Here is a 27,514-nt window from a genome sequence, read left to right as displayed (position 1 = left end):
CAAAAGTAAGGTCATTGAAAGAAGATTCATCACTCTCAGATAAATTGTGACGAGAATCAAAGACTGAATTACTACTGTCTGTCATTGCTTACTATATTAACTGCCATGAAACGCTCCCCTCTATGATTTCAGAGACTTACAAATGAACTGATTAAGGTTCAGTATTGCTTTAGGCATGACAAAGTGTTTGTCTGTCAGTGTATGTGGATGCATGTGGATATGTGTAAATGTGTAAATGTGTGTGTGTGTGTAAACAAGTTAAAGTCAAAATAGTGCCAATGGCGTTGTAGCACAACTGTACAGTTTTGAAAAATGCTTACCCACAGGCTAATCCATGCTAGGTATAGGTGATCATTTGCTAAATGATTATCCAGTTGCCTATCCAAACCTTTCATCTTGGCAAAATACGTGATCATTTGACTGTTGCTATGAGTGCGGTCATGTTGCTAGACGTATTTGCATACATTTTTAGCACAGCTGAACTGATAAGGTTCAGTAGTGCTATAGACATGGTGCAGTTTCTGTCTGTCTGTCTCTGTCTGCCTGTCTGTCTGTCTGTCTGTCTGTCTGTTGCTGTGCGTGTGTGTGTGTGTGTTTGGACGACTTAAACTCAAAAACCACTGGACTGATTGCCTTTAGTTTGTATTTGGTGGGGACCTTACCTTTTGTGTCTAGTTGGGAAATTGTTCAAATCAAAATGATCACATCACAGGTATGTGATTGTGGTATAAAATATCATTTTGGTCAAAAAACTTAAACACCAAAACTACCAGGCAGATTGGCCTGAAATTTGATGGGACTATTCTTGGAGGTGTTTAGTTTTAGAATTGTTCATGACACCGTGATCCCATCATTAATATGCATATTAGGGCTAAAAATGTGTTTTTTAGTCAAAAGTCTATAATTCCAATAGTGCATGGTTGATTTGGTTGAAAGTTCACAGAGATGTTTCTTGGGATCTACAGATCAAGTGATATTAATTGCATGATGATGCCATTAGCGATAGGCAACTTAGGATTAAAACCCATGACTTTTTTGGTGAAATGTCTCACAGGAATACTAGTATGTTTGCCATAGGGGGGTGTACAGAAATTATTGTTTTATTGATCTCATTAAACCATTAAAAGTTTTATTGGGTACTTAACAGAATGTAACAAGTGTGTTAATGGCACAGGAATTAATCTGTCCTTAAGATTGCTTGGAAACATCGTCTCCCTAACTTTATCACTGAACTACATGTTCGTTCAAGGTAAAATGGCTGTCTGTCTTTCTGTCCGTCTGTCTGTCTGTCTGTCTGTCTGGCTGTCTGTCTTGTAGATGATGCAAGGGATTTTGGTACTGAGCTTTACATTTCAAACTACTGGGGATGAAATTTGATTATGAAAGTGTTACTTTTAGTCTGCAAGTTGTGAGTGTGTCATTCTTGCATAATTGACCCCAGCAACCATGACCACACCCTTAGCAACTGTCAAATGATAGGTTTTTTTTGGACAATTATAACAACAGGATGGGTAGGCAATTGAATAAATGTTATTTTAAATTATGTAAATGCCCTTGGCAAGAAGACCACACCTATAGCAACACGTTAATAATGACGTATAATTCGAAAATAACACTGGTGATGGGTAGATAAATGAATGAGCATTGTAAAATTGTATGTAGATATGCCTAGCAACAAGACCATGCCCATAGCAACAACCAAATTATCGCATGTATTGCAAAGATAACAAAAGGAATTAATAGAGAAGTGAATAAACATTAAAAAGATGTATGTAAATTGCCAATTCAACAAGACCACACCCATAGCAACAGCCAAATGATTATGTATATTGTAAAGATAACAGGGATTAATTAATGTCCCAAGTAATTAAAACTTGATATGAATTTGAGAAAATTCCCACAATGGTTGATTGGGGGAATAACAGACAGTTTTGTGGATGACTTAAAGTGTACACATTTAGATTTTCTAGCATTATAAATATATCATTATCATCAGCATATTGTTCACAGATATTAATACGTTTTCTGAGGCCTTTGATAGATGGAGAGATGAGACACATATCGTCCGCATATGACAAATTATTAATTGCAATTCCACCCACTTCACAACCAACCCTGGCAGGAGACAGTGACCAATCAACATAAACATTGAAAAGAAATGGGGATAAGATCCCCTTGTTGAACTCCATTAGTTACATTAAAAGAGAATTTGACCAATGAGTACAAAACTTTTGGATTACAAACCAATTTGAAAGTAGCCGAACAATATAGGTCGGCACTGATCTGTCAATCGTTTTCTTTAAGAGTGTCCAGTGATTCACTCTTATCGAATGCCATTTTGGCATCAAGGAAACAGACAAAAAATGGGCTGCCATTTGACTTATAATACCTGATTGTTTCTTTAAGTGCATGTAGAAATATACACATATCAGTGTCATGAGTTTTCTTAAAGCCAAATTGATTGTCAGATGTATACAAGTTATGTTCCTATCTACAAAGTAAAACATATTCAAGAATCTTTGAAAACATGCTAGTTAGAGTCAGTAATTATTAATAATAATAATAATGTTGGGTTCTTATATAGCGCTTTCCCACACGGTGCTCAAAGCGCTTTACAATTTATTACCCCTGGCTCGGATCAGAACGGCACAACGGCCCTTTAGTCTTCCTCAACTCCCCGGGGAGCATACAATCCATTGCAGCCATTTCAGCGCATAGGATTAAAGCCTTCACATTGCAACCTACATCCTACCAGGTCCCCAATTATACAGCTGGGTTGACTGAACCACAATCATGGTTCAAATCTTGCCCAAGGACTTTAGCCACTCAGAAACAAACAGCAGGCAGCGACAGGGCTCGAACCTGCAACCTGTAGCTTCCAAGCCGGTCATGCTAACCATTCACCCATCATGACTCCACCATTATTCTTGTTCGAGAGATCTTAAGTTTTATCTTTGTATTGCAAAGATAACAACAGGGTTGGATAGGCAACTGGATAGACATTTAGCAAATGAACACCTATACATAGCATGTTTCAGCATATGGGTAAACATTTTTAGCACAACTGAACTGAGGTTCAGTAGTGCTATAGGGATTGCCCGGCGTCTGTGTGTGTGTGTGTGTGTGTGTGTGTGTGTGTGTGTGTGTGTGTGTGTGTGTGTGTGTGTGTGTGTGTATGTGCGTGTGTGCGTGCGTGCGTGTGTGTGTATGTGTGTGTGTGTGTAAACAACTTAAAGTCAAAAACTGCTGAACTGATTGCCATGATATTTGGTTGGTCCATTACCTTGGGTGTCTAGTTGGGAAATTGCTCAAATCAAAATGATCGCATCACAAGTGTGTGATTTGGGTCAAAAAATGTGATTTTTGGTCAAAAAAACTTAAACTCAGAAACTGCTGGGCAGATTGGTGTGAAATTTGGTGGGAACATTCTTAAGGGTGTGTAAAGTAAGATTGTTCATGACGTGATGATTCCACCAGTGATATGCAAATTAGGGCTAAAAATGTGTCTTTTTGGTGAAAAATCTATAATTTGAAAACTACTGAGCAGATTGGGCTGAAATTTAATGGGAATGCATTTAGGGATGTATGGACGAAGAAATATTAAGTATACAATGATTCCATGAGTGATATGCAAATTAGGTGTAAAAATGTTCAATTTTGGTCAAAAACTTATATCTCAAAAAGTACTGGGTCACCGAGTCTGAAACTTTGTGAGGTGTTTCTGAAAGTGTTATTCTGCAGATTTTCATCAAAACATTTTGACAAAATTGGCCCTAGCGACCATGACCACGCCCTTAGCAACAACCAAATGGCAGTATATTTTGGTCAAATAACAACATCATCTGGTAGGCAAATGAGTAAACATTCAAAAAATGTATGCAAATACCCTAGCAACCATGACCACGCCCATAGCAACAGCCAAACGGTCGTGTATTTTACAAAGATAACAACAGGGATTGATAGACAACTGAATATACATTCATAAAATGTATGTAAATTTGCATAGCAACAAGACCACGCCCATAGCAACAGCCAAATAATCATGTATATTGCATAGAAGACAACAGGTATAGAAAGACACTTGAATAAACATTCAAAAATGTATGTAAATTTGCCTAGCAACAAGACCACGCCCATAGCAACAGCCAAATGATCACATATTGCGAAGATAACAACAGGGATTAATAGACAATTGAATAAACATTCAAAAAATGTGTGTAAATATGCCTAGCAACAAGACCACGCCCATAGCAACAGCCAAATGATCACGTATATTGCAAAGATAATATCAGGAATTCATTCACAAGTGAACAAAAACATATACAAATGTATGCAAATATATCTAACAACATGACCATGCCCATAGCAACAGCCAAATGATAGCATATATCGTAAAGATAGCAACATTGTTGGATGGGCAACTGGATAGTCATTCACCTAATGAACACTTACTGTTAGCATTGACTACCATATGGATAAACATTTTTAAAAACTGTACAGTTGTGCTACAATGCCATTGGCGGTATTTTTTGAAAACTGTCAGTTGTGCTACAACACCATTGAGAATCAAATTTGATAATTATGTCACCCATGGTAAACAACATGCCTCTGTAGAACTGAACAAAGACTTGTCGAAATATGCACAATTTGAAATGACTTGGACTATGTAATGAAAGGTTGATGAAAATCATCATAGTCAAAGCTTTTAGTGCAATTTGTAGCATTTGGACTTTATGGAAAGCTGATTAATAAGAAACTGTATGTAGTATTTCCCTTTGAACACACAAATGAGGGGCTTACAAGGGTTGTTTTGTAACTCCTTATAATATTCACGATATGTATAATTCAAATTTGATTACAATAGATGGCAGGCTTTTCATATTCATAATGTTATTAGTTCAAAGTGCTGGGTAATACTATATTAGTGATAGTTACTCCATGGTGATAAGAATGGATTACATGCCTTGGGGAAATATGAACATCAGTGCTTGGGTCTCTTTATGATATTTCATAGCAACAATTATTATATTGATCATCGAGCCACTACTGGGTAATACTAGCTGAGAATTTACAATTTAGTTCATCACTGAATAAATACTGTGCAGCAGTTGAGGAGTAGTAGTTTGACTAAGTGGTGGATGGTGTATGTATTAACAGCCATGATGCCAATACTATAATATAGTGGATCCAAAAGAACTGACTTGGTATGCCATTCACTATGGGGGTTTGTCTTGTCAAGAGCTCCAAAAGGAAATATACATGCTGCAGTATCAAGAGTATGAATGGGCAAGTGTCAACTAAGGATGGACGGTAGGATAGATTGATTGTATTGCATGGTGTCATGACGATGCACACATAAATTATACAGTTGCAATTCTGTTAGCACAACTGGACTGATAAGGCATGGCAAAGTATCCTTGTATCTCAAAGTGTGTGTGTGTGTGTGTGTGTGTGTGTGTGTGTGTGTGTGTGTGTGTGTGTGTAAACAACTTAGTCAAAAATGGCTTGACCAATTGCCATGATATTGTTGAAATAAAAATGCTCTTAACACCAGTGTGTGATTTGGGTAAAAAATGTTATTTTTGGTCAAATTAAACTCAAAAACTACATGGGCAGATCATTCTGAAATTTGGTTGATGTTTTTAGCACAACTAAACAAGGTTTAATAGTGCTAGAGGCATTGTGAAATTGTGTGTGTGTGTGTGTGTGTGTGTGTGTGTGTGTGTGTGTGTGTGTGTGTGTGTGTGTGTGTGTGTGTGTGTGTGCAAACAACATAAAGTCAAAAACTGCCAGACTGATAAGGCATGGCAAAGTATCTTTGTATCTCAAAGTGTGTGTGTGTGTGTGTGTGTGTGTGTGTGTGTGTGTGCAAACAACGTAAAGTCAAAAACTGCCAGACTGATTGGGACATTACTGAGGGCGTGTAAATGGAAAATTGTCCAAATGAAAATGGTCGCATCAGAGATGTGCGTTTTGGTAAAAAATATGATATTTGGTCAAAAAACTACAGGGTAGATTGGGCTGAAATTTGGTGGGAATGTTCTTGGGGTGTGTAAATTAAGATTTTTCATGACATGATGATTCCATCAGTAATATGCAAATTAGGGCTAAAAATGTGTCGTTTTGGTTAAAAATCATTAATTCCAAAACTACTCAGAATATGGGCTGAAAATAAATAGGGATGCATCTGGGGGTGTATAGATGAAGAAATATTAACCATATAATGATATCAATGATATGCAAATTAGGTGTAAAATGTGAATTTTGGTGAAAAATTTATATCTCAAAAAGTACTTGGTCAGTGAGGCTGAAACTAGGTGAGATGTTTCTAGATGTGTTATTCTGCAGATTTTCTTCAAAATATTTTGACACAATTGACCCTAACAACCATGACCACACTCTTAGCAACAACCAAATGGTAGTATGTTTTGGTCAAATAACATCATCTGGTGTGCAAGTCAGTAAGCATTCAAAAATGTATGGAAATGCCCCTAGCAACCATGACTATACCCATAGCAACAGCCAAACGGTCGCGCATTTAACAAAGGTAACAACAGAGATTAAGACAATTGAATAAATATTCAAAAAATGTATGTAAATTTGCCTAGTAACAAGACCACACCCATAGCAATAGCCAAATGATCACGTATAATGTGAAGGTAACAGGAATTGAAAGACAAATGAATAAACATTCAAAAAATGTATGCAAATGTGCCTAGCAACAAGACCACGCCCATTGCAACACTAAATGATCACATATATTGCGAAGATAACAGGGATTATTAGACAATTGAATAAATATTCAAAAAATGTATGTAAATTTGCCTAGCAACAAGACCATGCCCATAGCAACAGCCAAATGATCATATATATTGCAGAGATAATATCAGGAATTCATACACAGGTGAACAAAATCATTCAAAAATGTATGCAAATATATCTAGCAACATGGCCATGCCCATAGCAACAGCCAAATGATCGCATATATCGCAAAGATAGCAACATGGTTGGATAGGCAACTGGATAGTCATTCAACAAATGAACACCTATTGTTAGCATGGACTAGCATATGGATAAACATTTTTAAAAAGTGTACAGTTGTGCTACAACGCCATTGGTGGTATTTTTGAACTAATGATTAATTTGTGTAAATTATTGGTTCCTTAGAAAATATTGATCATAGATACAATTTCAAATGTAGTGTGACATGACTGTTGTAAATTTGACTTATCATCACAATGTACCATGCAAGTATAGTGACACCAAACACTAGTCTGTAAAGCTATCACAATTGACAATTGTATTTTGTATTCAACTACCCCAAGGTTTAATCACAATTAGCCATCTTAAAAAAAAACATCTATATGAAGGGCATGAAAGTGAAACTATCTGTCCATTGTAATCAGGATATCAATATTTATGAGAAGTAATGAAAGCTAAGAAGCTATGTTGTCAGCTGAAATACAGTATCACTTAGTACTTTAGTTTAATAAAATGTAGTCAATTATCCTTTAACAGGGAGAGTTTATTATTGTAGTTAGAAGAATTACATGATCAACTATTACAATTTGTAAGATATTTAGGGAGAAAATTTGTCATTCCCATTTCATTGCTTTGAAGTATTGAAAATGGAAACAAATCTGTAAAATTTCCCTTGGGAATCACTTAATTGCAATTGCCAAATGGTATTGCTGCTAAATTGATTTACAATTGAGAGTTGTAAGGACTCATATGTTGTGACCTTGCTGTATCATGTTGCTATGGTGACTGGTCAATTAGCAAAATTAAAGGTAGTATTATGATAGTGCCCTCTATGGTCAGTCAGATATGTCTGGTGGATATATAATGTGTGTTAAATGGCACACTCGCCTTAATCTTTGCTAAGTGCATGTTACTAATACAGTTAACAACCTAGTACAGTACAAGTTAAGATATCGCACAAATTTGCAGCATGATAATTTGGTGTGGTTGATGGACCAAGTACATAATGTTTTGATTTTATAGCCAATATTTGACATTTCTTTAGCAACATTTCAGTGGTTTATTCATATTTACAATGTAATGCATATTATATCAAACATAACCTCCACCTGCGTTTAACAATAACCTCAACTCTCAACAATCAGTCGGCTTCATATTTTGATCACAACTGAATCGATAAGAGTCAGTAGTGCTATAGGCATGGTAAAGTGTCTGTCTGTCTGTCTGTCTGTCTGTGTAGATGTGTGTAAACAACTTAAAGTTAAAAACCACCAGACTGATTGCCATAATATTTGGTGAGTATATTACCTTGGGTGTCTAGTTGGAAAATTGTTCAAATCAAAATGATCTTACCACCGGTGTGTGATTTGGGTAAAAAATGTAATTTTTGGTCAAAAAACTTAAGCTCCAAAACTCGACTCAACAGATCGATCTGAAATTTGGTTGGAATGGTCTTAGAGCTGTTAATGACAAGATGATCCCTAAGTGATATGCAAATTAGGTATACAAATGTGTCTTTTTGGTCAAAAATCTTTCATTCCAAAACTACTGAGCAGATTGGTCAAAAACTTATATCTTGAAACTGCATGGTGAATGGGGTTGAAACTTGGTGGAGATGTTTCTAGAGGTATTATTCTGCCATTATTGTTAAAAACATTTTGACACAATTTGCCCTAGCAACCATGACCATACCCTTAGCAACAGTGAACTGACAATGCATATTACAAAGATAACAGCAGGGTAGATAAGTGATGAAAGGTTTGAAAAATATATGCAAATATGCATAGCAACAGGACCATGCCCATAGCAACAGCTAAATGGTGGTTTATATTGCAAAGATGAAAGTGGAAAGGGTAAGCAAGTCAGTAAAGATTCCAAAATTGTATGCAAATATCCCTAGAAACAAGACAGTTAGTTGAGCGAGCTACAATGCCATCGAGGCTATTTTTTCTGATGATTAAATGACCTTCATCTAAAGGTTGTAAGACATATTTAGCCTTCCATTCATATTTGAATGTATAAAGGTTGTAAGACATATTTAGCCTTCCATTCATATTTAAATGTATAAAGGTTGTAAGACATATTTAGCCTTCTATTCATATTTGAATGTATAAAGGTTGTAAGACATATTTAGCCTTCCATTCATATTTAAATGTATAAAGGTTGTAAGACATATTTAGCCTTCCATTCATATTTAAATGTATAAAGGTTGTAAGACATATTTAGCCTTCCATTCATATTTAAATGTATAAAGGTTGTAAGACATATTTAGCCGTCCATTCATATTTGAATGTATAAAGGTTGTAAGACATATTTAGCCTTCTATTCATATTTAAATGTATAAAGGTTGTAAGACATATTTAGCCTTCTATTCATATTTAAATGTATAAAGGTTGTAAGACATATTTAGCCTTCTATTCATATTTAAATGTATAAAGGTTGTAAGACATATTTAGCCTTCCATTCATATTTAAATGTATAAAGGTTGTAAGACATATTTAGCCTTCTATTCATATTTGAATGTATAAAGGTTGTAAGACATATTTAGCCGTCCATTCATATTTGAATGTATAAAGGTTGTAAGACATATTTAGCCTTCCATTCATATTTGAATGTATAAAGGTTGTAAGACATATTTAGCCTTCCATTCATATTTGAATGTATAAAGGTTGTAAGACATATTTAGCCTTCCATTCATATTTAAATGTATAAAGGTTGTAAGACATATTTAGCCTTCCATTCATATTTGAATGTATAAAGGTTGTAAGACATATTTAGCCTTCCATTCATATTTGAATGTATAAAGGTTGTAAGACATATTTAGCCTTCCATTCATATTTAAATGTATAAAGGTTGTAAGACATATTTAGCCTTCCATTCATATTTAAATGTATAAAGGTTGTAAGACATATTTAGCCTTCCATTCATATTTAAATGTATAAAGGTTGTAAGACATATTTAGCCTTCCATTCATATTTAAATGTATAAAGGTTGTAAGACATATTTAGCCGTCCATTCATATTTGAATGTATAAAGGTTGTAAGACATATTTAGCCTTCTATTCATATTTAAATGTATAAAGGTTGTAAGACATATTTAGCCTTCCATTCATATTTGAATGTATAAAGGTTGTAAGACATATTTAGCCTTCTATTCATATTTGAATGTATAAAGGTTGTAAGACATATTTAGCCGTCCATTCATATTTGAATGTATAAAGGTTGTAAGACATATTTAGCCTTCCATTCATATTTGAATGTATAAAGGTTGTAAGACATATTTAGCCTTCCATTCATATTTGAATGTATAAAGGTTGTAAGACATATTTAGCCTTCCATTCATATTTAAATGTATAAAGGTTGTAAGACATATTTAGCCTTCCATTCATATTTGAATGTATAAAGGTTGTAAGACATATTTAGCCTTCCATTCATATTTGAATGTATAAAGGTTGTAAGACATATTTAGCCTTCCATTCATATTTAAATGTATAAAGGTTGTAAGACATATTTAGCCTTCCATTCATATTTAAATGTATAAAGGTTGTAAGACATATTTAGCCTTCCATTCATATTTAAATGTATAAAGGTTGTAAGACATATTTAGCCTTCCATTCATATTTAAATGTATAAAGGTTGTAAGACATATTTAGCCGTCCATTCATATTTGAATGTATAAAGGTTGTAAGACATATTTAGCCTTCTATTCATATTTAAATGTATAAAGGTTGTAAGACATATTTAGCCTTCCATTCATATTTGAATGTATAAAGGTTGTAAGACATATTTAGCCTTCCATTCATATTTAAATGTATAAAGGTTGTAAGACATATTTAGCCTTCCATTCATATTTAAATGTATAAAGGTTGTAAGACATATTTAGCCTTCCATTCATATTTAAATGTATATTGTGGAGCTAAGCAGTGAGAACTGTCAGGATGATTAGAATAACTGTCAATCTAAACTGTGTATATTCTAGATCAAACATTTCTTTGTTAAGCTAATCAGTGAGACATTTTAAATTCATTATGTTCCTATTTAAATGTTGAATATTATGTTTACTTTTACTTCAGCAATTGAAAAGTGAGACTAAATATAAGGCAGCTTACAAAATAGGTCAGCTATTCTATTTTACACTTATGATTGATTTCCCTTGCAAATGAATATTTAACCAATTCAAGTCTGCATGGTAAAACATGCATGGTGAATTGTAGAGAATACTATCATGACATATTTAAAACTGTAGAGATATGACATATTTATCAATGATAAAATAATAACTTGTAAAACTGTAGAGATATGACATATTTATCAATTATAAAATAATAACTTGTAAAACTGTACAGATATGACATATTTATCAATGATAAAATAATAACTTGTAAAACTGTAGAGATATGACATATTTATCAATTGTAAAATAATAACTTGTAAAACTGTACAGATATGACATATTTATCAATGATAAAATAATAACTTGTAAAACTGTAGAGATATGACATATTTATCAATTATAAAATAATAACTTGTAAAACTGTACAGATATGACATATTTATCAATGATAAAATAATAACTTGTAAAACTGTAGAGATATGACATATTTATCAATGATAAAATAATAACTTGTAAAACTGTAGAGATATGACATATTTATCAATTATAAAATAATAACCTGTAAAACTGTACAGATATGACATATTTATCAATTATAAAATAATAACTTGTAAAACTGTAGAGATATGACATATTTATCAATGTTAAAATAATTTGTAAAACTGTAGAGATATGACATATTTATCAATTATAAAATAATAACTTGTAAAACTACAGATATGACATATTTATCAATTATAAAATAATACCTTGTAAAACTGTAGAGATATGACATATTTATCAATTATAAAATAATAACTTGTAAAACTGTAGAGATATGACATATTTATCAATGATAAAATAATAACCTGTAAAACTGTAGATATGACATATTTATCAATGATAAAATAATAACTTGTAAAACTGTAGATATGACATATTTATCAATTATAAAATAATAACTTGTAAAACTGTAGAGATATGACATATTTATCAATGATAAAATAATAACCTGTAAAACTGTAGATATGACATATTTATCAATGATAAAATAATAACTTGTAAAACTGTAGATATGACATATTTATCAATTATAAAATAATAACTTGTAAAACTGTAGATATGACATATTTATCAATTGTAAGCAAACTATGAGATGACTTCAAATGTGACTTTACAGTAATTAGGCTTAGGAATATTATCTGATTAAAAGTGGACAGGTTTTCAGGTTATTTACCTATTAGTACTGTGTACATTAAGTATCTCGGTGAATTGCTACCAGGATACCATCAGTAACTTGACTTATGCAGTGGGATGGTGTAGGTGTGGTTCTGTCTTCTTTAAACATTCTTCTAGTTAATTTCAACCAAGTGTTGGTGAATGTGGATGTTGGTATTTGGTTCTATTAAATTGTTGTACAGTTTGGTGTTGTTTCAAGAGTAATGGAATGGGGACCACATTTCGTCAGATTTATAAAAGACTTGTGTGGTGGCAGGGACATGCAAGGTAAGAAATGAAACGCTATCATAGATTTGTATGGTGACAGGGACATGCAAAGTAAGACATGATATGTTATCATGCAGAGATTTGTATGATGGCAGGGACATGCAAAGTAAGACATGATATGCTATCAGAGAGTTGTATGGTGGCAGGGACATGCAAAGAAATGCTATCAGATTTGTATGGTGGCAGGGGACATGCAAAGTAATGCTATCAGAGATTTGTATGGTGGTAGGGACATGCAAAGTAATGCTATCAGATTTGTATGGTGGTAGGGACATGCAAAGTAATGCTATCAGAGAGTTGTATGGTGGTAGGGACATGCAAAGAAATGCTATCAGATTTGTATGGTGGTAGGGACATGCAAAGTAATGCTATCAGATTTGTATGGTGACAGGGACATGCAAAGTAATGCTATCAGATTTGTTTGGTGGTAGGGACATGCAAAGTAATGCTATCAGATTTGTATGATGGTAGGGACATGCAAAGTAATGCTATCAGATTTGTATGATGGTAGGGACATGCAAAGTAAGACATGATATGCTATCAGAGATTTGTATGGTGGTAGGGACATGCAAAGTAATGCTATCAGATTTGTATGATGGTAGGGACATGCAAAGTAAGACATGATATGCTATCAGAGATTTGTATGGTGGTAGGGACATGCAAAGTAATGCTATCAGATTTGTATGGTGACAGGGACATGCAGAGTAAGACATGCATAACACTTGGAAGCTAACCTAATATATTTAGTGTGCAGCAGTGTGTACAGCAGTTTGTGTAGCAGTGTGTGCAGCAGTGTGTACAGCAGTGTGTACAGCAGTTTGTGTAGCAGTGTGTGTAGCAGTGTGTACAGCAGTGTGTACAGCAGTGTGTGTAGCAGTTTGTGTAGCAGTGTGTGTAGCAGTGTGTGCAGCAGTTTGTGTAGCAGTGTGTACAGCAGTTTGTGTAGCAGTGTGTGTAGCAGTGTGTGTAGCAGTATAGTAACAGTACAGTACCATAAAGTTTTGATATCATACTAACATTGGACGAGGCTGAAGGATGTCATAGTTAATGATGACCCTCAAAGAAAATATTGCAACATTCTGTAAGAAAATGAACAGGCTGTTGTCCTTGTTGTCATTTTAAAAAGAAATATAATTATGCAAAAATTATGCATATTATGAAATATTTTTAATACAATCATGTATTTTTTTCATATTTGATATTTTAGAAATTGATAACAAATGTTGAAAACAAATATCAAGTTACCCTTGTACATTTTTGAAAATATTCTGTAATAACAGAGAAACGGCATTCTATAAATTGAGTTTTGATTGAAATTTATCACATTTTGAAAATTGTGAGTCATATCACCCTCAGATAGGTCATATTTGCAACTCCATATTTTTAATAACACCCCTGGTGTTGAATGGTACAAACTATGGTCTGATACAGTGTAGGTCATATTTGCAACTCCTTACCACCCCGGGTATTGAATGGTACACTCTAGGGTCAGATAGTGTTTATGTCGTAATTGCAACTCCTGGACCCCTCGTATTTAGTGGTATAAACTAGGGTCATAAGTCGTATTTGTAACACCTGCACACCCCTGCTGTTGAATGGTTTTTACTAGGGTCAGATTAGTCATATTTGCTGTCAAACATTTGTACACAGTGCATATGAAAGCATTTGACTAGTATTGCTTTAAGTGGTTGACTGTATTTGACATGGTCTTCACTGTGGATTACTGACATGTTTTCATCATGTTGTGTAATTAATGCTGCCATTCAAAGAAGGTACATTGTGTGGTAGACTATTAATTCAATATCACCTATCCATATGGTACATCATACATAATCTACCATTGTCAATCACCACAGTGACTGTTTTCACACACCATAAACAATATGTAAGTTTTCATTTGAAATATTCTAAACTGAATTCCATAATTCTTGTTTTTAGCACAACTGAACTGATAAGGTACAGTAGTGCTATAGGCATCGCTAAGTGTCTGTCTGTCTCTCTGTTTGTGTGTGTGTGTGTGTAAACAACTTAATTTCAAAAACTGCTGGACTGATTGCTTTGATATTTGGTGGCCATGTTACTTTTGGTGTCTAGTTGAGAAATTGTTCAAATGAAAATGATTGCATCAGAGATGTGGGTTTTGGGTCAAAAAATGTGATTTTTGGTCAAAGAACTTAAACTCCAAACGTAAAAGGCAGATTGGCATGAAATTTGGTGGGAACATTTTTAGGAGTAAGTAATTATGATTTGTTCATGACATGATGAGTCCATCAGTGATATGCAAATTAGGGCTAAAAATGTGTCTTTTTGGTCAAAAATCTTTAATTCCAAAACTGCTAGTACTAGAAATTTAAGGGGATGCACGTGGGGGTGCACAGATGAAGAAACATCAAACATATAATGATCTCATCAGTAATGCAAATTAGGTGTAAAATTGTGATTCTATTACGTCATTATCTTATTGTCGGTCTTCAATGAGATTGTGCTGCGCAGACGTGGGAATCAGGTGTGCAGTGGGAAGATGGCTTTCAAAATTTAGAAGTGAAGTTACAAAAGTGTTTGCATCTACCATCTAGGAGCATTGAGACTCATCTAGTAAGTAGAAAGGTCGTGAACACAATACTCTGAAGTTTAGATCGACAATCTAACAAAAATCTGAATTATACAGACGAAAGTTTGATGTACGTGGTATGAGTTCAGCATCGCAAGCAGGTACGGATGAAGGATCTGAATCAGTCAGTGTAAGTGGAATGGCAGGAAAGGCTTCCAGTGACAATAAGTCCGATAAAAGCAGAAGTGGTTCAGGAAAAAGTAATTCCAAAGATAAACAAGCCACAAAGTATACAAGTTCAAGGAAGAAAAAAGACAATGACGACAAAGTCAACCATGACCACACCCATAGAAATAGCCAAACGGTGGTGTATTTAACAATGATAACAAGAGTGATTAATAGACAAGTAAATAAGCATTCAAAAAATGTATGTAAATTTGCCTAACAACAAGACCGCGTCCATAGCAACAGCCAAATGATTGCATATATTGCGAAAATAACAGGGATTAATAGACAAATGAATCAATATTCAAAAAATGTATGCAAATATACCTAGCAACAAGATCACACCCATAGCAACAGCCAAATGATCAGGAATATTGCAAAGAAGACATCAGGGATTCATAGTCCAGTGATCAAACATTCAAAATATGTAAGCAAATATGTCTAGCAACATGACCACGCCCAACAGCCAAATGATCATGTATATTGCAAAGGTAACAACAGGGCTGGATAAGCAACTGGATAATTATTCAGGAAATGAGCACCCATACCTAGCATGGATCAACATGTGGATAATGATTTTTAATAAACTGTACAGTTGTGCTACAACACCATTGGTGGTATTTTTTCTTTTATGAAATGGTAGTATTTTTGTATTGATATGTCAAGAATTTTGTGAGACTGTATAGATGTATAAATTGAAGTGAAGAGATGTAGAGATTAGTAGCTATGTATTTAATGTAACACCAGATGAAATAAAGAAACACATAATGAAAGCACCGTCCAAACAGTGTGCAAGTGACCCTATTCCAACGTAGTTACTTAAAGAATGTATCGATGTCTTGCTACCTATCATCACCTGCATGATCAATCGCCCCCTTCAAAATGGTACATTTCCAGATGTCTGGAAGGAGGCAACCGTCATACCATTGGTCAAAAAAGCAGCTGGTGGTATAGACTTGTCTAATTATCGACCTGTTAGTAACCTGTCATTCATTTCCAAGCTAGTAGAACGGGTTGTTGTCGATCAACTCACCACTCACATGCAGATCAGTGCCCCGCTACCAATTCATCAATCAGCGTACAGACAATATCACAGTACAGAGACTGTCCTCAGTAAAGGTATGTCAGACATACTTGAGTGTATGGGTCAGAAACAAGTTGCACTTTTGGTTCTACTTGTTCTAAGCGCAGCCTTTGATACCATTGACCATGCAATTCTATTGGAGACAATGGAATGTGAATTTGGAGTACTTATATATATAGAAATGCATATGGAACTTGTAAGTCAGTCCGAATAAATAGATCCGAAGTTTTGAATAAAAATTCTTTATCGAGATGTTTATGGGCAAGCTTAAAGCATATTAAGTAAACACCTGAATATATCTGAATGTAATGGAACAGAATGACAACCACGCGTAATAACGGTTATACGTGTGAACAGTTCTAATATTCACACGCACCAAATAGAACCCAAAAGAACACATCTGAAATTTTAAAAAACCTGATTAGACCCGATATGACGTGAATAATCTATTAATTCCAAGGGGTTCCAGCATTCCGAGATGGAAAATGATTGCCTCTTCCTTCAACCTCAATACTTTCTCATGACCAGAAACCTTACAAATTCCTGAAATAGACATATCTGATACACTGTGATCGTTCGTAATAAAATGCATAGATACGGGATAGTTATGATTCTTTTGTCTGGTCAGATGTAGATGTTCCACGAAACGATCACCAAGACGACGTACAGTTGAACCTATATATAAAAAAACACATTTCTGGCATGTAATGCAATACACTACGTTAGTACTAATACAAGTAAATCTACTCGTAACAGGCACACTGTTCTTAGGGTCAAAAACATGATTAGTATTAATAATGAAACGACATGTACCACATCGAGTACGATCGCATGGATATGAACAAGCATTAACTTCCAATTCATGTTGTTCTGTATGGACCACCATATCTCTAAGACTGGTATCATGACGCCAAGCTTCAGGAAATAATGAATTGGTAACCCTATTAGAATGTAAGATATTAAAATGCTTGTATATAATGTTCTTAACTCTAGTGGAAAAGGGATGGTATGTTAGAGCTAATATGGGACGATTGTTGTTACTTTTCTGATCATGTGAATTGATACAAGCTTCCCTTGACAAAGATGACACCGTAAGTAAAGCCGCATTGGTAACCGACATTGGATAACCACGTTGATGGAAGTACGTGCAAAATTCAGCAGACCTTTCTCTGAAATCCAAATCATTACTACAAATACGACGTAAACAAAGTAATTGTGAATAGGGAATGGAATCTTTACACTTCTTAGGATGTGATGAACCATACTGCAAATATGAATGTGAATCAGTAGGTTTAGTAAAAACAGATGTAGCTATATCATCACCATTAATCCTAAGTGAGATGTCAAGGAAATTGATAGTTAGTTCAGAAATATCATAAGTATACTGAATAGCAGGATTAAAATTACATATGTAGTTAATAAATTGCATAAGGTCCTCAAGTTTGAGTGAAGCTGATCTATATAAATTGTTTATATAGATCAGGTAAGATCTCTTGATACGAGCTGAAAATAAGGTGTTCTTGATATGACATAAATAAACAAGCATAACTAGGTCCAAGACAACTTCCCATAGCAACGCCGCGTTTCCGCACAAAATACCTGTCATGAAAGGTAAAATAATTCCTTTTAAGAACAAGTTCATAAATACATATATATATAAACAATAAATGAAAACGGCTAGACTCGATATATATAAATATATATATATATATATATATATATATATATATATATATATATATATATATATATATATATATATATATATATATATATATATATATATATATATATATATATATATATATATATATATATATATATATATATATATACATATAATTTCATTCTTCTTTCGCCAAGTAGAGTGCTCGATCACCTTGGAGAGCTATCATACATAAAAATGAAAGAAGACGAGTCTGATATTACATAGTGGAATTACACTACGGACCGTTTCACCCGAAGGATCGTCAGGTGTAATAGTGTGGTTTAATAGTATTCGTTAGCTATACATCCTGCATTATGTACATAACTTGTGTGTGTTCACTGATGGCTGTGTGTACACAAATCTTCTTTCATTTTTATGTATATATATATATATATATATATATATATATATATATATATATATATATATATATATATATATATATATTTTTTTTTTTTTTCCATGTCCAAAGCCATAACTCAGACATGCTTGAACAGATCTCATTCAAAGTTGGTATTAGGACAGTGTTCTATGACATACATGTGCATATTCATTGTTGTCGTGATACGATCCAATATGGCCGCCTGGCAGCCATTTTGTTTGCGAATTTTCTATGTCCAAAGCCATAACTCAGACATGCTTGAACAGATCTCATTCAAATTTGGTATTAGGACAGTGTTCTATGACATACATGTGCATATCCATTTTTGTCGTGATATGATCAAATATGGCTGCCTGGCAGCCATTTTGTTTGCAACATGCTTGAACAGCCCCCCCCCTCCCCCATACCCAACCCATCCTTTATTGTTGAATGGTTTATTCCATCACGTCATCTTGAAGAGTAGGCATGTCCCATGTCCAACGAGGAGACACAACATGAGTAGGCATTTTCCATGTCCAACGAGCAGACACAACATATCTAAGTCTGTTTGATTTAGGTTCACAAGTCTTGTTGCATGATCAGAATAGTGATATCAAGAAAGTGACAACATAAACTGCCAGTTCCTTAAAACCCAATCATAGCGGGGACTATGTCGTTCTCAATGACTTGTTTATATATATATATATATATATATATATATATATATATATATATATATATATATATATATAACTCGGTGAGTATCATATATATATATATATATATATATATATATATATATATATATATATATATATATATATATATATATATATATATATATATATATATATATATACACACACACACACACACACACATTTATATTTGCTATTTATATGCAATGTTGTGGCACTGCATACATCCTGATACACCTTCATGAAGTTTCAATGGGTATTCTAATAGATACTAGTATATTTTATTTGAGATGAAATATTTTTACTTTGTTGTTAAATGAGCTGCTAAAAAGGTGACATAAGTGATTGGACTAAAATATGCTGCCATGATGGTATTGCAGTGCTCTTGTCAGTAAAATTATAAAAATTAGATAAATAAAAGTCATTGACTGTGAAACACCCCGAAATTACAAGTGTGTGTGTGTGTGTGTGTGTGTGTGTGTGTGTGTGTGTGTGATCATTTTCTTAAAAACGGCTGGATTAATTGTACTGAAATTTGGTACACACAGTGTTTGGGGTAATGGCTAGACCTGATTAGTTTTTGAGCAAGATCTGTTCATGTTAATTAGGGAAATTTGCATATCAATGGAATCAACTAAGTAAGCAATATCTCAAGACTGCATACTTCAATTTCAATATAATTTAATGTATTCATTAAACATAACAAAGTGCATTTGTCCGATAAAATTTGTTGATGTACCTTACAGTGTTAATTAATAATTTGCATAATTAATGAGTTTCTGTAATTAGGCTACATCTTAAGACTGCGTACTTCAATTTCAATATAATTTAGTACATATAGTAATCTTAACAAAGTCCATACACCCTATCAAGTTTGTTGATGTACCTTACAGTGTTAATGACTAATTTGCATAATTAATAATTTTTAGCACAACTGAACTAAGGTTCAGTAGTGCTATAGGGATCGCCCAGCATCTGTCAGTCTGTGTGTGTGTGTGTGTGTGTGTGTGTGTGTGTGTGTGTGTGTGTGTGTGTGTGTGTGTGTGTGTGTGTGTGTGTGTGTGTAAACAACTTAAAGTCAAAAACTGCTGGACCGATTGCCATGATATTTGGTGGGTATGTTACCTCGGGTGTCTAGTTGGGAAATTGTTCAAATCAAAATGATCTTACCACCAGTTTGTGATTTGGGTCAAAAAATGTGATTTTTGGTCAAAAACTACTGAGCAGATTGGGCTGAAATTTGGATGAGACATTCTTCAGGGTGTTTTTACTAAGAATTGTTCATGATATGATGGTCCCATCAGTGATATGCAAATTAGGGCTAAACATGTGTCTTTTTGGTCAAAAATCTATAATTCCAAAACTACTGATCAGATTGGGCTGAAATTTAATGGTAATGCATCTAGCAATGTATGGACGAAAATATATTAAGCATAGAATGATTCCATTAGTGATATGCAATTTAGGTGTAAAAATGTTCATTTAAAAACTTAAATCTCAAAAAGTACTTGGTCATTGAGTCTGAAACTTGGTGAGATGTTTTTGAAAGTGTTATTCTGCAGATTTTCTTCAAAATATTTTGACAAAACCGGCCCTAGCAATCATGATCACGCCCTTAGTAACAACCAAATGGCAGTATATTTAAATAACAACATCTTCTGGTAGGCAAGTGAGTAAACATTTAAAAGATGTATGCAAATATCCCTAGCAACCATGCCCACGCCCATAGTAACAGCCAAATGGTGGTCAGGGGTGAACAAATCCACTGGTCCGAGGTCCGGGACCAGTGATTTTTTTGGGCGGACCACACAAATTTGACCTTGTCTGGTCCGTCGGACCAGTACCTTAAACTGTAAATAATCATGCTAAAAAGTAGGAACAGCAACAACTGAATGTGAACAAACAAGAAATACGATCACGATGGAGCCAAAACTACAAGCCTTGCATGACCTTTCGATGGGTCATGAAGTATTATCAGGTGACTTCCGACTTCAAACCAGCAATATGCTATAGAGAGGGGGCGTGAACTTTGACAGTTGAATGACTGGTGGGTGCGTCAATACGTCATAGTAGCGGCCGTACATCGTAGTTTATTTCACTGAATCAACAACAATGTGAAATGATAGACAGGAGATAACACTCAACGCACATGTGGCTCATATCATTACTAGTAGGGACATACCGGTTTAGGGACACGAGATTAGGAAGACAAGAGTAATAATTTCATTGTATAATAATTCAAATGTATCAAACGAAACATTTTATTTGATATCATTCTGTCAGCATTGACTGTATTATTGTTTTTATTCATAAAGGAGCTTCAAATGATTTGTAGTAGAACCCCTTTTATGAAATGAAGTCATCCAAATGACGCACAATTAACTTCATGTTATCCCACAAAAGTCCGGGACAAAAGTTACCAAGTTTGTCCACTGGGCAAGTGAATAACAAAGGTTTCATCATTTTTGCCAACCTCAGTTACTTCCATGATAGCAATCACTGACTGTCATCTTGGTTTTTCCAATGACTTACAAGGGTTGACGATACCATACCAGTCCTCCTGCATTGCTTTCTGCAATATGCTGGTCTCGAACCTCAGATGCAGAGCTCAGATGTGTGCACACATGTTGCTCACTCCATTTCGGGTGTGTGGGTTGCTTGTTAGACACATAACACAAATGCACTCCAAATCTGAGCATTTATGCTGCTTATTATCGTTTACTTTGTAATAGATAAAACATTACACGATCAAAAATATACACCACCTGTTTCATTTTCTCCTTGCATGTAATTTAGGTCTAAGTAAAAATAATGTGCTAAGACCAACCCTAGACAGAAATGGTATGCGCCAAGGCATTTCCCACGATATCTTATCTGTTACTATCTGTAAACATAGGACGTCAGTGTCCACACTACGTATAGTACCTCTCAAATAAACGACCATTTCCCAAATAGATTTGCTGTGTAATGTGTGGCTATCCATCTCGTAAATAATTTAGACCCATCTGAAACGCGAAGGGCTGTAAAGTTTTAAATGGACAACACGGACAATGGTCAATCTTTTGAGCTATGGAAAACAACTGACCAGCATGACACCAAATGATTCTAGGGTTACACTTACAGATAGTCAACGAAGTATCTATTTTAGCACTGTGATATGATATTTGCCAAAGCCTCGATAACTGGCGAATTTGATTTTATCTCCACACCGTCACACGGACTCCCTCTAGTCAGGCAATCGCTGTGTTCCTAGGTCTTTTTCCAAAGCCTCGACAACTGGTAAATTTGATTTTATCTTGACACAGTCACACCATGGACACAAGGACTCCTAGTCAGGCAATGTATGTGTTCGTAGTTTTTTTTTCGTGAGATTTTATAGGATCAACTTTGAAGGGGTTAGTTTCTTTGTACAATTGTGATGATTTGCTTGCAATATCTGGGTTTTCCAGACAAGTTTGACAAAATTTCAATGTTCTTGTCGCATATTTCTGTCAAATTTCTAATCCTTCGTGAAATCCAAGTGAAGTCGCCGTTCAGTATTTTTCGTTTCGTCGATGCGTCAAAAATAACCGTTACAAATATAATAGAATTGTCAATTGACTGAAACCAAGCATGTCAACTTTATATTTATCATTATAAATTGGGTATTGTTCAACTATAAGTGGTGTACGTCTAAATATATAGATTCATAGGCAAGATTTAATGTTTCACGTTAGCGGGACCAAGGACCACGGACCACTAATTCTTTCAGCAGGACCACTGGATTTTTTAAGGCACTGGTCCGGGGACCACCAGTTCACAAAATGATTTGTTCACCCCTGGTGGTGTATTTCACAAAGATAACAGAGATTAATAGACAATTGTATAAACATTCAAAAAATGTATGCAAATGTGCCTAGCAACAAGACCATGCCCATAGCAACAGCCAAACAATCACATATCTTGCGAAGATAACAACAGGGATAAATAGACAATTGAATAAACATTCAAATAATGTTTGAAAATTTGCCTAGCAACATGACCACGCCCATAGCAACAACCAAATAATCATGTATATCGCAAAGATAACAAACAGGAATTGGAAGACAAATGAATAAACATTCAAAAAATGAATGCAAATGTGCTTAGCAACAAGACCACGCCCATAGCAACAGCCAAATGATCACATATATTGCGAAGATAACGGGGATTAATAGACAATTGAATAAATAATCAAAAAAATGTATGTAAATTTGCCTAACAACAAGACCACGCCCATAGCAACAGCAAAATGATCATGTATATTGCAAAGATAATACCAGGAATTCATACACAGGTGAACAAAAACATTCAAAAATGTATGCAACTATATCTAGCAACATGACCACGCCCATAGCAACAGCCAAATGATCGCGTATATCGCAAACATGGCAACATGGCTGGATAGGCAGCTGGATTCAGCAAATGAACACCTATTGTTAGCATGGACTAGCATATGGATAAACATTTTTAAAAACTGTACAGTTGTGCTACAATGCCATTGGCGGTATTTTTAGTATTTAAGATGTATCTTAAGAATGCATACTTGAATTTCAATATCATTTCGTACATAATATTAACCATAACAAAGTGTGTACGTCCTATAAAATTTGTTGACATAGCTTACAGTTTAAATGACAAATTTGCATAATTAACAATTTTAGGTAACTAGGCAGTATCTTAAAAATTCAAGCAAGGTACATATATCAACCATAATAATACGCACCTGTCCTATGTACTTTGTTGATACAACTTTTTCCTTGAATGAGTAATTTGCATAATTAGTGATTCTCTTATGGAAGGCATTCAGTATAAATCTGGTCACTATTGTTGCTAATATTGAAGGACGTGACACCTACATAAAGAGCAAATCAATGTATTGAACATGGTAAAATCATGATTGAAAGAAGATTCATCACTCTCAGATAAATTCTGATGAATATCAAAGTCAGAATTACAACTGTCTGCTATTGCATACTATACATATACTAACTGGCATGAAATGGTACCCTCTATGACGTCATAATCCCCAAGAACATTAGGCAGTACCGGGGTGTAACAGTTGCAAATTCATAGCTGCTTTGGTTGCCATTGATTGCCAATTTGAACTCTCTTTTTTCTCACTTATAATGCAATTTTGAATAGTCAGCTTTGCATGTACTGGTTATGAGATGTATAAAGAACAGTTTTCAAGGGTGTGGTATATCGGGCATTTTGAATCACCTTGAAATGTGTATATTTTTGTGTTACAGTATTACCTACATACCAGGTGAGGAAGCCAGTCAGTACGTTGATAATCCTGAATCTTTCACTCCACCAACACCAACACAACAAGAAGTCACTTTTGAGGATGAATTGACTGTTCAACAATCTATATCAGTTTATTCTGCTCCAAAAGTGTTTGCAGTACCTTCACATCAGTAAGTATTTCCCATATATCTACCTACCATTTTAACTTACACACTGATCTTTATAATTGTAAGTACTCACATATTCCAATTTTCATTACTGCTGTCAGGTGGGTTGTCCATTGTCATCAGCACTACTGTCAGGTGGATTGTCTGTTGTCATCAGCACTACTGTCAGGTGGTTTGTCTGTTGTCATCAGCACTGCTGTCAGGTGGGTTGTCTTGTCAGCATTGCTGTCAGTTGGGTTGTCTGTTGTCATCAGCACTACTGTCAGGTGGTTTGTCTGTTGTCATCAGCACTACTGTCAGGTGGGTTGTCTGTTGTCATCAGCACTGCTGTAAGGAGGGTTGTCTGTTGTCATCAGTACTACTGTCAGGTGGGTTGTCTGTTGTCATCAGCACTGCTGTCAGGTGGGTTTTCTGTTGTCATCAGCACTGCTGTCAGGTGGATTGTATGTTGTCATCAGCACTACTGTCAGGTGGGTTGTCTGTTGTCATCAGCACTACTGTCAGGTGGGTTGTCTGTTGTCATCAGCACTGCTGTCAGGTGGTTTGTCTGTTGTCATCAGCACTACTGTCAGGAGGGTTGTCTGTTGTAATCAGCACTGCTGTAAGGAGGGTTGTCTGTTGTAATCAGCACTGCTGTAAGGAGGGTTGTCTGTTGTCATCAGTACTACTATCAGGTGGGTTGTCTTTTGTCATCAGCACTGCTGTCAGGTGGGTTGTCTGTTGTCATCAGCACTACTGTCAGGAGGGTTGTCTGTTGTCATCAGCACTACTGTCAGGAGGGTTGTCTGTTGTCATCAGCACTGCTGTAAGGAGGGTTGTCTGTTGTAATCAGCACTGCTGTAAGGAGGGTTGTCTGTTGTCATCAGTACTACTATCAGGTGGGTTGTCTTTTGTCATCAGCACTGCTGTCAGGTGGGTTGTCTGTTGTCATCAGTACTACTGTCAGGTGGGTTGTCTTGTCACCAGCACTGCTGTAAGGAGGTTTGTCTGTTGTCATCAGCACTACTGTCAGGTGGGTTGCCTGTTGTCATCAGTACTACTGTCAGGTGGGTTGCCTGTTGTCATCAGTACTACTGTCAGGTGCGTTGTCTGTTGTCATCAGCACTACTGTCAGGTGGGTTGCCTGTTGTCATCAGCACTACTGTCAGGTGGGTTGTCTGTTGCCATCAGCACTACTGTCAGGTGGGTTGTCTGTTGTCATCAGCACTACTGTCAGATGGTTGCCTGTTGTCATCAGCACTACTGTCAGGTGGATTGTCTGTTGTCATCAGCACTACTGTCAGGTGGGTTGTCTGTTGTCATCAGCACTACTGTCAGGTGGGTTGCCTTGTCAGCATTGCTGTCTGGTGGGTTGTCTGTTGTCATCAGCACTACTGTCTGGTGGGTTGTCTGTTGTCTTCATCACTGCTGTAAGGAGGTTTGTCTGTTGTCATCAGCACTGCTGTAAGGAGGTTTGTCTGTTGTCATCAGTACTACTGTCAGGTGGATTGTATGTTGTCATCAGCACTACTGTCTGGTGGGTTGTCTGTTGTCTTCATCACTGCTGTAAGGAGGTTTGTCTGTTGTTTTCATCACTGCTGTAAGGAGGTTTGTCTGTTGTCATCAGCACTGCTGTAAGGAGGTTTGTCTGTTGTCATCAGCACTACTGTCAGGTGGATTGTCTGTTGTCATCAGTACTACTGTCAGGTGGATTGTATGTTGTCATCAGCACTACTGTCAGGTGGGTTGTCTGTTGTCATCAGCACTACTGTCCGGTGGGTTGTCTGTTGTCATCAGCACTACTGTCAGGTGGGTTTTCTGTTGTCATCAGTACTACTGTCAGGTGGGTTGTCTGTTGTCATCAGCACTACTGTCAGGTGTGTTGTCTGTTGCCATCAGCACTGCTGTCAGGTGGGTTGTCTGTTGTCATCAGCACTACTGTCAGGTGGGTTGCCTTGTCAGCATTGCTGTCAGGTGGGTTGTCTGTTGTCATCAGCACTACTGTCCGGTGGGTTGTCCATTGTCATCAGCACTACTGTCCGGTGGGTTGCCTTGTCAGCATTGCTGTCAGGTGGGTTGTCTGTTGTCATCAGCACTACTGTCCGGTGGGTTGTCCATTGTCATCAGCACTACTGTCAGGTGGGTTGCCTTGTCAGCATTGCTGTCAGGTGGGTTGTCTGTTGTCATCAGCACTACTGTCAGGTGGGTTGTCTGTTGTCATCAGCACTACTGTCAGGTGGGTTGTCTGTTGTCATCAGTACTACTGTCAGGTGGGTTGTCCATTGTCATCAGCACTACTGTCAGGTGGGTTGTCCATTGTCATCAGCACTACTGTCAGGTGGGTTGTCCATTGTCATCAGCACTACTGTCAGGTGGGTTGCCTTGTCAGCATTGTTGTCAGGTGGGTTGTCTGTTGTCATCAGCACTACTGTCAGGTGGGTTGTCTGTTGTCATCAGCACTACTGTCAGGTGGATTGTATATTGTCATCAGCACTACTGTCAGGTGGGTTGTCTGTTGTCTTGTCAGCACTGCTGTCAGGTGGATTGTATGTTGTCATCAGCACTACTGTCAGGTGGGTTGTCTGTTGTCATCAGCACTACTGTCAGGTGGATTGTATATTGTCATCAGCACTACTGTCAGGTGGGTTGTCTGTTGTCTTGTCAGCACTGCTGTCAGGTGGATTGTATGTTGTCATCAGCACTACTGTCAGGTGGGTTGTCTGTTGTCATCAGCACTACTGTCAGGTGGATTGTATATTGTCATCAGCACTACTGTCAGGTGGGTTGTCTGTTGTCTTGTCAGCACTGCTGTCAGGTGAGCTGAATTGAGGCCATATTTGTTTTTAAATTTCACAACATGCATCATAACTTTGAAGGTGTGATACATTTTGGCT

General features: G+C 35.8%; 1 protein-coding gene across 1 annotated transcript in view; it reads left to right on the top strand.

The window, feature by feature from the left end:
• The window catches only part of LOC144436445 (multiple PDZ domain protein-like), a 330,925-nt gene that overhangs the window by 77,382 nt on the left and 226,029 nt on the right, over positions 1 to 27,514 (top strand). Inside the window, exon 16 of the mRNA XM_078125244.1 lies at positions 24,477 to 24,644. Within this exon, the coding sequence (XP_077981370.1) occupies positions 24,477 to 24,644 (168 nt within the window). The remainder of the gene's footprint in view (positions 1 to 24,476; positions 24,645 to 27,514) is intronic.

The sequence above is a fragment of the Glandiceps talaboti genome, chromosome 6 (assembly GCF_964340395.1).
Source record: "Glandiceps talaboti chromosome 6, keGlaTala1.1, whole genome shotgun sequence".
In the NCBI taxonomy this organism is placed as follows: Eukaryota; Metazoa; Hemichordata; class Enteropneusta; family Spengelidae; genus Glandiceps; species Glandiceps talaboti.
This window is presented reverse-complemented; position numbering and strand designations above follow the sequence as displayed.